This window comes from Rhizophagus irregularis, chromosome 8 (genome assembly GCF_026210795.1).
Source record: "Rhizophagus irregularis chromosome 8, complete sequence".
Classification (NCBI taxonomy): Eukaryota; Fungi; Glomeromycota; class Glomeromycetes; order Glomerales; family Glomeraceae; genus Rhizophagus; species Rhizophagus irregularis.
Window position 1 is genome coordinate 2,321,964 of NC_089436.1, and position 13,504 is coordinate 2,335,467.

General features: G+C 27.1%; 3 protein-coding genes across 3 annotated transcripts; 2 read left to right on the plus strand and 1 right to left on the minus strand.

Annotated features, from left to right (window-relative positions):
* Positions 1–2,226: 2,226 nt before the first annotated feature.
* Positions 2,227–3,165, plus strand: OCT59_028402 (uncharacterized protein; the record flags this gene model as incomplete). The annotated part of the gene is made up of 1 exon (XM_066147261.1): positions 2,227–3,165. The coding sequence occupies one exon, from the start codon at positions 2,227–2,229 to the stop codon at positions 3,163–3,165; it is 939 nt and encodes a 312-aa protein (XP_065993986.1).
* Positions 3,166–4,013: 848 nt separating this feature from the next.
* Positions 4,014–4,930, minus strand: OCT59_028403 (uncharacterized protein; the record flags this gene model as incomplete). The annotated part of the gene is made up of 3 exons (XM_066147262.1): positions 4,014–4,288; positions 4,462–4,803; positions 4,876–4,930. 3 exons carry the CDS (start codon positions 4,928–4,930, stop codon positions 4,014–4,016), a joined length of 672 nt encoding a protein of 223 aa, XP_065993987.1.
* A 5,681-nt stretch (positions 4,931–10,611) lies between these two features.
* Positions 10,612–13,094, plus strand: OCT59_028404 (uncharacterized protein). Its single transcript, XM_025321304.2, has 2 exons — positions 10,612–11,628; positions 11,780–13,094. The coding sequence occupies exons 1-2, from the start codon at positions 10,863–10,865 to the stop codon at positions 12,553–12,555; spliced, it is 1,542 nt and encodes a 513-aa protein (XP_025169236.1). The 5' UTR covers positions 10,612–10,862; the 3' UTR covers positions 12,556–13,094.
* Positions 13,095–13,504: the final 410 nt, after the last annotated feature.

A 13,504-nucleotide genomic window follows, 5' to 3' on the forward strand; every position in this document is an offset into this window, starting at 1 on the left:
CCTAAAGTTTTAATTCTGCTAATATTTTCTGCAGGTCCCAGGTATACGGGATATCGTAAACTATTATGTCTCGGATTCGCTCAAGCTCCTCTCCGATAGCTTCGTATCCTGTCAGTATCTGTGTAGCCTCCGGTTCAGATGATTTCTTTCCCTTATGGGAATTTTGGGCTGATGTTTTCACATCAGGTTTTGCCTTCGTTGATTGGTTCTTGATTTGTTTATCATTTGTAACACGCGCCTTTTGTTTATCTTTCTTCTGGGAGTTTTCGGGTATTACAGTTTGATCAACAAGGGTCATTACTACATTAGGCATTGATGGAAGCTTGATAGGTACTGGATTTGGTGGTTTTTGGAATTTTTGGCGTATAAGATCATCTTCTTCAAGCGGCAGATGTGATGCATCCATCAGATAATCTTCAGTATTCTGAGAATCATCATCGTCATCATCATCGTCAACACCCATATCGCCAAATTCGCAAAGGAATCGGGTAGAAAAATTATCCCAAGACCTGGATGCAGCATATAGCACTATAGAAAATATTAGTGAAAGGGTAGTAGGTTGTATATTCGTAACTTGGGCTTGTAAAGTGAAGTTCACAGGGTTGGCTGAGTCGCCAAACCTCTCTATCAGTATCTGGGCTTTATCCTTAGGTACTGAGGGGTTCTTTTCAAATAAGTCCTTAAGGAAACCGTCTTGTACAAAAGAACTTAAATGGTGTGTAAAAGTTTGAAAATAAATTTCGTTAAATTTGGAAACGAAGTCTAAAGCTTCTTCGTTTGATGTTCAGCTCTTATCCATAAACATTTTTATATTTATGTAATAAAATTTAATAAAGAGGATTATTTTTTAAAAAAAATTATTACGCAGAAATTTTCGTAAAAAATGTATTCGGGAAAGAGTTTTTTTTTTTTTTTTTTCTGGCCTACTTCTCCTGATTCTCTTGTAGATTTCTCTTTATGGACTTCTAAACGTCATTCCATCAGTTACAATTGGCTTTTTCAAGCCATTAAACTACTTCGAGAAATTAAACTTCAATTTGATTTTTCTGACCATACCAACTCGAAAAAAAAAATTCTGGCCTGAGCCAGAATAAGCTAAACAATAAAAATTTTGGCTCAAGCTAAAGTGAGCTGAGCCGAGCCATGAAAATCATAGCTCGAGCCAAGCTAAGCTCGAGCTTTATCTTCACAAAAACGTTTCGCAATATTTTTTATTGAAGCATTGAAATAAACGTTGCGAAACATTTTTTTTAATATAATATAGTGAAAAAAATGTTTTCACAACGTTTCTTTACTAAAGAATTTAAAAAACGTTTCTTTCTAATATACCATAGTGAAAAAGACGTTTTCGCAACATTTCTTTACTAAAGAATTAAAAAAAACGTTGTGAAATGTTTTTTTCTAATATAATATTGTGAAAAAAACGTTTTCGCAATATTTTTTATTAAAGAATTAAAAAAATGTTGCGAAATATTTTTTTCTAATATAACATAGTGGAAAAAACATTTTCGCAACGTTTCTTTACTAAAGAATTAAAAAAAATATGATAACTCAAGCCAGCTCAAGCTTTTTGAGCCGAGCCTATTACCGGCTCAAGCTCTTTTCAAGCTAGCTCGCGAGCCACTAAGCCAATTTAATCGTGGCTCAGTTCGGCTCAGATTGAAAAGCTCGAGTCAGCTCATGAGCCGGCTCGGCTCATGTGAAGCTTTACCTTTAGTCTCATTATCTTCTGACTTGGCCAATTTCAAAACGCGCTCTTGGCTAAAATCTGCCCTCTGGTGTTTATCACAAGTCATGGATCCATTTTATAACTTCCAATTTACATGGACTAACCTAAAAAAAATGGGCCTTGTTGCCAATACTGGAAAAACTCTCTTTTGGTTTCGGCTTATTGGTTGGAAAATTTGTAGATATAATTGACACTTCTTCTCATATTCGACTCTGAATGAATATTATTGGATTGTTGGAGTAGACTCTTCAAATTCTCTTATTTTCAGGCGGGTTTTTTATACTATTGATGATAACTCTGAAATTCATGTAGTTTATTTTTCTCATTGGATTCCTACTACATATAACCAAATGCAAATTACTCCTTGTCCTAGATGTTTCCTTCACTGTCTCGTTAATGATGAAAGCCCTTTGGCTCTGAAATCTGTTGGAGAAAAACTACTTCATCGTTCTTGTTTATCTGTTTTACCTTCTTATCATTGTCTACAACTTTTTTAAATGACCGCACACGTAGATATTTTACAACAATTTATTAATTTAAAACTTTCTCCTTTTATTTTATGTTCTTATTTTAGATTCTTACTTGAGTTTTCAGAATTGTATATCCCAGAAAGATATTTAGCATTAGAGCAATCACCTTTAATGCATTGTGACAGTTCTCCTATCTTATCATCAGATCTTACTCCTGTATCGAATTCTGCCTTTGCTTTATGTTCTGATACCAATTTCCATATATCTGGAACTATACATGCCATTGATTCATTAACCTCATATCTGGTCTGTGCTTGGGTACAAACCCTTGATGATTTTATACTTAACTCTGGAATTTTTTCCTGTCCTATGATTTCTCCATATAATGAAGTTGCGGAATTAACCTTTGTATTATATGTGTTGAATTCCCTTCCTTTGGGTTCCTCCGTTTCCTTTGTATCCTTGTTCAAATTTGACATTTTGTTTTCACGATGGTGTGAAGCTTCCCCTATAAGACGAGCCCGATTGAAGAATAATCCTTTATGGTCTTGTATTTCAGAATTGTTGAAATCCAGACGAATTTCTTGCAGATTTATTAGTTTCCTCAAAGATTCTGCTCCTCCATATTCCATTCACGCACATGAACTTATCAAAGGACAAAATTGGCCTAACTCGCTACAACCTATACCATTAATGGACGCTATTTTTCCTTCTTCTCTGAACACCATGGGTCTCTTTACTGGGTATGATGAACTTTTAACTCAAGATCCGGTTAAATATTGGCAGTCTTTTTCAGATATTCAACAATTTTTCTCGTTAATAGGACTCTCCCGTTTTCTGTTCATGCAAACTTTCTTTCACGCTGTGGACTGGTCACTCTCCTTTGATACTTTCAAACAAACTTTATATCTGAACCTTGCAGTGTCCAAATCTTCCATTTTTGCACAATTTTGCCTTAAGCTTTAGTTCAATGAACTTCCTGTCATGTATAAGCTTTCTCAAAGATTTCCTGGTCTATATGCTGATGACTCCTTATGTCCGATTTGTGGCATTTTTATGGAAACATTGGAACACCTTTTTATCTGCTCACCTAGCTATCTAGATACTGAGGATGATAACTCTGTGCTTCTGAACTAAAAAGATGTAACCACGTCAAACTTGCTACTAAGGTGTTTTCTTCACCATGATGCAAACAATCATACGATGAACTTCTTATGGCCCTTCGTAATTTACCAGTGCTTGGCCTTCCAGATTTACTTTCCAATAATAATTATTCCTCCTTTTCAGCTTCTTGGTTTCTCCAAGGCTTCATTCCATGTGATCTTTCAAAATGCCTTATACGATGTTTCAGTTTAAATTATAAATGTATATCTTCCATATTTCTCATACATTTTTGAAACTTCAACGTGAAATTTATCATAAACTTTGGCAACCGAGGTGTAAAATTAAAATTACAAAAGATGCAGCAAAAGGAATTTTGCCAAGCACTCTTCAATCATACAAAGAACCTTCTGTTCAACCTTTCTGTTTTTCCGCTCCTTAAGTAGCTTTATCTTAGGCCAATGGGCTTCTTTCCCCGCTTCAGACTTCTGAATAGTCTTCTCTTAGTATGGGTAGTTGATCTGAAACTTTGCTTTTTAGGTTTAAAGTTGGGATATACAAGTTTGGGATTTATAGTTTAGGTTACTTCTCTATATGTACAAATTTGTGCAACTATTTTCTTTTTATTTTAGTTTTATTTATTTACTTTTTCTTTTCATTGTATTTTGAGTAAACGAAGTTATAAATGATTAATAAAAATAACTGTTAGCCTATCAAATGTGAGTTGTATTAGTATTATTCGGAGTTCTATGTACCCGATAACATTGATTTTGACCAGTGAATGTACTAGAATCAAGGCTTTCATCTTTATCTTTTTGTAAATAATAAATTGCATTACAAACATCTTGTTTATAAAAAACGTGTTCTGGATATTTTTTTCTAAGAATTTCTAGTTGTACAACAGGAGTAACTTTACAATCGGTAAAAAATTTCAAATCTTGGATCATATTATCACTATTAAAACACCTATATCTGGTATTAATATAAACTATTTAATTTGGGTTTAATTCATGATTATGTTCATCTTTTAAAGTTGTACATTTTATTTGATGTGTAGTTTTTAGAAACGTAAAATTACAATGCCATTCACAATTGCATATATTAGTATTATGTTGATGATGCAAATTCTGATCAATTCCTTTCTAGATATATAGATATCACCTAATAAACACTGAAATGATTTATGCCAAATGATCAAAGAATTAGTTGAATCTTTATCATTTTGAAAATTTTGGTATCCAAATCTTCTTTCTAAACAGTATTGATGCATAAATGCATCAACGGATTGCCAGTTATCAAAAATATCTCCTACATAAAGATTATATTGGTAAATAAGAGAAGAATTCAACGTTTCAGAATTATCATCAGAAAAATCTAAAATATTCTCATTAATTGGACTATCAACATTAAGTAAAGTAAAATTTGGATCTACAGTTCTATTTGAATTATAGTTTTCAAAAATATCTTCTGTATTGTAAAATCCTTCAGATCCATTATCAAAAACTGGTAAAGAATTTCAAAATACATTATTATTAAGTTCTATAACTTCATTATTGTTTTGTTCAAATTTACAACCTTTAATAACTAAAGAATAGCTATTAGTAAGATATTCATCTTCCATATATTCCATGTATGGTTTGTTTATTATTTTAAAAAGTTGTGAGAAAGAAAATCAAACCGATGAAATTCACCTCCTAAATAATGATTTTATGTAAAAATTTAGTAATAAAATTAAAGTGAAAATCATTATATAAAATTTTAAGGTGAAAATCACCCCGATAAAAATCACCTGAGGTGAAAAATAAATTAATTCTAATTTTATATTCACCAGTGGTTAATTTAAAATTAATTCACCAGTAATATGATAATTTTAGTTTTATATTAATTTTGTTTGTATTACGTTTTACAAATTCATATACATAAATAAAAATTTTTTTATGAATTTTTTAAACTGTAACTTTTTTTCCAAACATACTATTAAACCCATATAACTCAATTTCATAAATTAAAAATGAAATTTATAGAGAAATTAGTATTTTTTATAATACTACTAACTGTTTAATTCCTAAAGTTTTATATTTTTTATTTAATAACTTTAGAGTGTAATTTCACTACTTTAGTCAAGTGAAATCAATTTCTTTTATTAATTAAAAGTTGTTCAACAGAGCCAAAACTACTTGTATATTATTTTTTATAAGTGTAGATATAATACATATAAAGAATCCCATATTTTTCATAATGGTACTAACTTTTAAAATTATTTTTTTATTTACTGTATTACTTCAAAGTGTAATTTTACTACTTTAGTCAAATAAAATTGACTTTCTAAATTAATTGAAAATTATTCAGTAAAGTCAAAACTACATGTATATTAATATTCATGAGTGTAAATATAATATATATGGAGAAACCAACATTTTTCATAATGGTACTAACTTTCAAATTTTTTTTTTCTTTAGAGAGTAATTTCATCACTTTAGTCAAATGAAATTGATTTTCTAAATTAATTGAAAATTATTCAGAAAGGTCAAAACTACTTGTATATTAATTTTTATGGATGTATGTATAATATATATAGAGAAATCTATATTTTTCATAATAGTACTAACTTTTGAATTTTTTTTTCTGTTTATTAACTTCAGCACATAATTTCACCACTTTAGTCAAATGAAATTGACTTTCTAAATTAATTGAAAATTGTTCAGCAAGGTCAAAAAAACTACTTGTATATTAATTTTTATGGGTATAGGTATAATATATATGAAGAAATCTATGTTTTTCATCATGATACTAACTTTCAAATTTTTTTTTCTATTTATTAACTTTAATGCGTAATTTCACCACTTTAGTCAAATAAAATTTACTTCCTTTATTAATTGAAAGTTGTTGTGCAGTATAAAATCTACTTAATATTTGTAAGATTTATCCTATTTTTTATAATAATACTAACTTATAAATTATTGTATAATATATTATTAGATTTAAACTATATATTTTATATAAATATTTTTATTAATAAAATTATTAGTTTTTTCAAAATAAAACAATTTAAATTTTAATAAATTATGTAATAAATAAACTTTATCTTGGGTGAATTTCACCACTGGCAAGCGTTAAAATCACTCTTTTTAAAAATATAAAATTACTACCATTTGATACATCTTAATAAGAAGAATCTAATAAAAATAAAATTGTCTTTCTACAAATATTATGTGACAGGATAACTTACAAAATCTAAAAATTTATAAATTAATATAACTTTTTATTTATCAATTTTATTATTATCATTAAATACCACAAGTTGAAAAGTTAGCTGATTGGTGACCGATTGGTGACTGATTAGCATTTTTGCCAAATATCATTACCAATCAGGCAGTTTGCTAATTTTTGATCCAGAAATCAGAAAAGGATAAATATAGCTCATTGGAATCATCTCAATAAGATGAATTTAATGGTAGTAAAATTGCATTTCTAGGATTAATAATTAATAAAAAATTAAATAAAATATAAATAATATATTTTTATTTTATATTTTACTTAATTTCTCATCAAGTATTAATTTTAAAAATGTGATTTTACTACCATTAGATTCGTCTTGTTGAGATGATTCCAATGAACTATATTTCATCCTTTTCTAATCACTGGATTAAAAGTTAGTAAATGCCTGATTGGTGATAGTATTTGGCGAAAATGCCAATCAATCACTAATAAGGTTGTCTGCCTAAACTTCTCCAAAATTCTATGATTAGTTTTTCCAAAATTTTACTATAGTTTTATTATAGTTTTGGCAAGATTTTGGCAGTTTCAGCATTTATAATAAGTTTCGTCAGGTTTCGCTTTTCTCCAGAGTTTTACTAACTTTTTAATAAGACTTGTATATAGTTTCAGCAAAGTTTTGCCATTTCGGCATTTTGCCAACTTGCCAAAATCCCCTAGTTTCTCCAGCAACCTTAATTACCAATCAGTTACCAATCAGTTACCAATCAGCTACCTGATTGGTGACTGATTGGTGATTGGTTGATACCTGATTTTTTACTTTTTAACCTGTATTACGCTTAATAAAAGAAATCTAATAAATATAAAAATTCAAAAATTTTTAAAATTAATTTTAGCCCTTACAGTTTAAGGGATATAATATTAATTTAATATTAAAGTAATATAAAAATTTTATAAGTAAACTATATAAAATTTTTTTATAAAGGGTGCATTTATTTACAAAATATATATATATAAAAACTGTGCATTTAGCATTAAGACCCATTTATAAAAGTTGATTGTATATATATTATAATACAATTATTTTACTATCCAATAATTTAATTTACATAAACTTTTTTTTGTTTTGTAATCCTCTTTATACTTTATTAAATTCATTGAAATTGGACCTTTAGATGGTGTAAAAAAAGCTTTTTAATAAATAAATTATAAAATTATATATTATTTACTACTATAAAAGATATATTATTACCATAAATAAGGTTGCTTGCTGAAACCTAGGGGTTTAGGCAAGATGGCGTTTTGCCGAAAAGCAAAATTCTGCTAAAACTATATTAAAGTTATATTAAAAAACTGGCAAAACTTTGGAGAAAGGTGAAACTGCTGAAACTTATTATAAATGCTGAAACTGCTAAAACTATAATAAATCTATAGTAAAATTTTAACGAAACTAATTGTAGGATTTTGAAGAGGTTTAGACAAGCAACCTTAACCATAAAAAGTATATTGTGATATCTAATTGACCTTTCACTCATGTAATTTCTAGCATGCCTTTTATAATAATTTTATTAATAAATAATGATAATAATAAGATGATGATATTAATAATAAAATAAGAAAATATTAGAAATAGAGGTAGTGTAGGAAGTAGAGGTAGGAGTAGATATAATGATAGTGGTAGTGGTAAAGAAAAAAAAAGAAGTTATGGCTATATTAATAATGAATATACTGTACAATTCCTATTTTCACTTTTATTTAATAAATTTTAACATTTTAAACCTTTATATGAATTTACAGTAACTTTACCTAAAGAACTCTTTTTACTATCATCCTATTCAATATTGTATTTTTTTTCCTATTAAACAAATTGTTAAAAATACAAATATTATGAATATTAGTTTTATTTTTATTTTTATTATGTAAAAAATGCAAAAGACAAAATGCAATGTAGTTTTATGCTATAATAAGAATAGGAGTTATTTTAAAGATTATCATACTCAAAAAGATGATAATAATTAGAATAAATATAAAATTTTCATAATTTGAATTATTTTACTTCATAAAAATTTATTTTGCACTTTTATTATAAATTAATTTTATACCTAAAATTAAAAAACTTAATTAAAAGTTATTTCTTATAATAAATTCTAAATATTACATTAAGATTATAAATAACTACAATTAAATTCCAATATAAGATTGCTAAATTTAAAGAGATTTTTTTAATTTTGTGGTTATTTTTAAAAATGAAGTTATTTGATTAATGGGTAATTTTTGATTTCTAATATATGATCAGTAAATTAATAATTGTTATCACATAATATATACATTGATTTAATCAGAAAAAAATTTTATTAAAATAGCTTAAGTATTTCTAAAAATAGATAAGAGCTAAATTTGTAGTAAAATTGTGAGCAAATTTGCTTGCAATTACTTACAGTATAAAAAATAACAAAAACTGAAAATAACTGAAAATAACTGAAATTTCTATATAAATTATATTCAAAAAGTTATTCCAAATAATTAATGGTTAATTATTTTGTATTTTAGTTACTTTTTATTATAGTAATCATTAATGTAATTATGAAAAAAGTTGGAAATCAATTATAGTAATTATAAGAATTAAAATTACTAAATTGCATACTATATATTACTAGTAAAAATATAAACCAAATAGCAAAAAATATCTTGAACATGATACAGTAATGGCTTAACATTTTTTAGATAATTTGTATAATCATCATGTCATTTGACTATAATAAATTTATTATAGAAATGAAAAAACCCAGTTCTCTAATTAATTTGTTATATATATATACTATATAGTTTATATATTTGTTAAAAAAATTTACCAATCATACTAATTTGAAAATTGCAATAATAGTTTATTGGAATAGTAGTAAATATGCTTAGTTTATATTTCTAAAAGTTTTCAAAAGTATAAAGTATAGAAATTTGTTAAAACAAAAATTATAAATTATTATATTATATTAACTGAATATGTAATAATTTGCATAATATTAGTAAAATAAAAACAGATTAAAATATAATTATAAATTTAAGAATAAATTTTTTAAATATTTAATTATAATACTAAGTATATTCCTTTCTAATAAAAAAAAAATATAAGAAATCAATAATTATAAAGTAATTACTAATAACAAAAATCATAATATATAAAATAAATTACAAGAATTTTTTTTAAAAAAAAATGTTTAAATAAAGTAAAATAAAAATTTTAACATAATAATAAATAAATATAGATAATTTAATTAAAATACCAATATAGTTACAATTAATAATATTAAACAAAGCTAAGCCAAATTAAATTTAGATTATATTATAAAATAAAAATTTAAAATTAAAGAAATGAACCTGCCAAAAAGGTTATAAAAAAATGTTGAGAACCTATTTAACAAGACATTGAGCATTATTTAAATTCAATTTTTTAAAAATTTTATTATTTTAGAAATTAGAAAGAGTTATATAAATGAAAATACTTTTTATAATGTATTTAAAATTGTAAAAATAAAATATGAAAAAAATGTTAAGCGTATAAAAAAATTTTTTAATAAAATAGCACAAAATTAGAAATCGTGATCACAAAATTTAATGCAATTTACAATAAATTCTATCCGCAGAAATTTTGCAGCTCATTTTAACCTAACCGAGAACATAAAAGTTTGCCCAATTTTTTCAGACTAATTTATATAAGAAAATGATGCGTAGATGATATAAAACATTTATGGTGGATATATCCGAAATTTAATGAACTGTGTTAGGTTTGACCAGCTGCATTGTTGTAATACTGCTGTAACTTCTTGCGGCCGGGTACTGCGCTTTTTACTCAATCAAAGTAGGATGGGCGGGTGGCGGCTGGCGAAAAAAAAAATAAATAATGGAATACAAGTTCTCCATTCTTTTATTTCATATTATTCTGCAGTAAATCACTAGAACTGCGGTAGATTGGAAATGTCCCCCCCTTTTTTTTTTACTAAATAACGGAAATAGACAATAAATATAAATAAAATAAATTTATTGGATTACATAATATCTGAATTTGTGTATAAATATACCAGATAAAGTATTTTGATATCAGAGAAAACTGCGGCAATTTTAAACACCTATAATATAAGTTCTATAGTTTTCTTTAAGAATTGTATTCTTTTGTTTCAGCCTTTAAATTAACTGCGTACACATTATTAGCCAACCTTTTTTCCGCTTATAGCTATAAAACCCTTATACAAAAGCCTCTACAGAAAAGAAATGATATATTTATTGTTTTAACTTGTTTTAACTTACCTAGCTAAATTTCTTGATGATCTTTCGACAAGGTGCTTCACAGAATGAAAAAACGACGAATGGTGGTAATTTTGCCAAACGAGAAGTGCGACCACATGGGTGGTTCTCCGCAGCAGCTGCCACTAAAACATTATTTAGAAGACAACAGCTACCATCTCGAACAACAACAGCTGCAACAAGTTATTCAAAAACGTAGAAGGTTGAATGAGAGTAGTATTCATTTACAGCAACTTGCATTACAAGCCACTCAACCTCTTGAAGAAAATTCCTCCATTGAAAGTTCTAAACTTGGAAAGCCATGGCCTACAAATGTGGTTCGTTCTCGTTGTCCGCTGTTTTTTGGGAGTCGGTTTCGAGGAAGTGCATATATATCTTCAAAACCTAACACCATACAGAATTATTCACAACAATCTAATGAAACTATCAAGGAATTTAAAACTTATTCAAAATCCTGTCAGTTTAAATCCTTAGAGGAAAAAGTATCTATAGTTAATAATAATAATTCTTTGGGGTCCTCATTTCAACAAAGTATGACTTCTTCTGATAATGATGGGTCACAAAAAACGATTGATAATAATTTTAATAATCAATTGGGTAGGATCACGCATCAACAAAAAGAAGTTTCTACTGGTACTACTAACAAATGCATAATTCCCGCAGACGCGTCAGACTCCATTCGTAATCATTCTATAGCAATCACAGATCATCATGATCCAGGAAATGAGAATCAGGAATTTTCGATTCTCAATATAATTCCGTCTTTAATAAGTGAAAAGCATCGAAAAGCTGCTTTTGTTGAAAACCTTGTCGGTGAGTGATGGGTATAGGAAAAAGAGATCCAAGAGGAGGTATACGATTTATTCTAGCGTATTAACAAACTCCTCCCACCTGCTTGAATCAAAATTGACGCTTAATTTATAAATACATCGATCCGGCAAATTTATTACTGGACAATTTATAGATACAGCTGGCCTCATTATTGAGGTAATTTGGGCCAATTTTTCCGTAAATCCTAGTGCAAAAATTATTCCACTACGTTTATTCCTTCAAGAAACTTTGCGTCGTTCGAGGACTTCCTATTCAACTCTTCAAACTGCCTTATTCTATCTCTTTCGTATCAAACCCCAAATCTCATCCACGTCTCGACGTACCGAGCTTCCCCTAACCCCGTCTTCCGAGTATCCCCCAGATTCTAATCAAAGTCAGAATAACGACCCAGCAACCTGCGGCAGGCGTATGTTTTTAGCGGCACTAATCGTCGCATCAAAGTATCTTCAAGATCGTAATTATTCTAATCGAGCCTGGTCAAAAATATCTGGTCTACCTGTTCATGAGATAAATGCAAATGAAATTTGTTTTCTTAAACTTATTGATTACAATCTTTTCATAGCCGAGGATATATTCAAACGTTGGAGTAGTCTATTGTTAACGCATATCCAAGCTATTTCAGGTTCAGATATGAGTAATCCTGATGCGTTCAGGCGAGCAGAGAATCAGCGAGAAGTAGCATTATTTCGTGAAACTTTGAGATCTATGGATCCAAAGACGATGGATTATAAATGTTCCGGAGTTGGAATTTATCCTGTTACACCAGCTGATAGTGCTCCAAGTTCACCAAAAGAATATAATTCAGATAATATGCAAGTCTCAAATTCTTATTCATTACCCCCTGTAACTGTAACACAACAACCCACACCGCCCATATCATATGGAAATTTTGTTGATAATTATATGTGATTGAGGTTTAAAAGTACATACTTTGGTATTTTGCTATAGGGATTAGGTTATAAAACAGTAAATTACTATGTTTTATAACATGATTTTGATAGCAAATCACCAATTCAATATTTTCACCTCATTTATCATGCAATATTCCTATATTTCTAATGCCTTAATTTTTTTATTATTTACAAAGTAAATTTCATATAGGTATTAGAAGTTCAGTTTTTTTACCTCAATGCAATAACTCACATTAAGTTATTTTAATTTTAACTGTGGGGTGATTTTAAGCTTTTTTATATATATATATAAGCATTTTTTCATGAACCATTTTATTGAATCATTGCATTAGATATCATAACTTTATATGATTCAGATAATATTATTAAAGGTATAATAACATAAAATTTTTTTATTAATTTGAATAAAATTTATTTTACCTTTTATTAGAAATAATATCAAACAATTTTAAATATGTAGTTTATTAAATTCAATTAAATATTTATGTATATCTTTCTTTATATTTTATGAAAATAAAAATCATATTTAAGTTTACTAAATTCTCTTCTGCTTTATATTTGAAATAATATAAATAAATCTAGTCATATGTATTTTTTTATTATATTACTATTATATAATTACATATATATTTTTTTGAAATTTTGATATATTGATTAATACTAAAATAGATAATTTTGCAAAAATTCTTTAAGTTTAGGTTAGTTTATATGTAAAGTAAACTACTATTTTCTTTACTGATATAAAGAATATTTTTCTTATATATATATTATTACAATTAGTATTTGTAAACTAAAATATCTGAAATGAAAAAATAGTTAGTAACTGTTTGATACATTTAGATTTTTTCCCCTATATTTAATATTTGTTTGAAATAAATTTTACCAATACTAATTAGAAGTAATATAAATAATAGTAATATTAGAAATCAAAGAAAATATGCTATTTT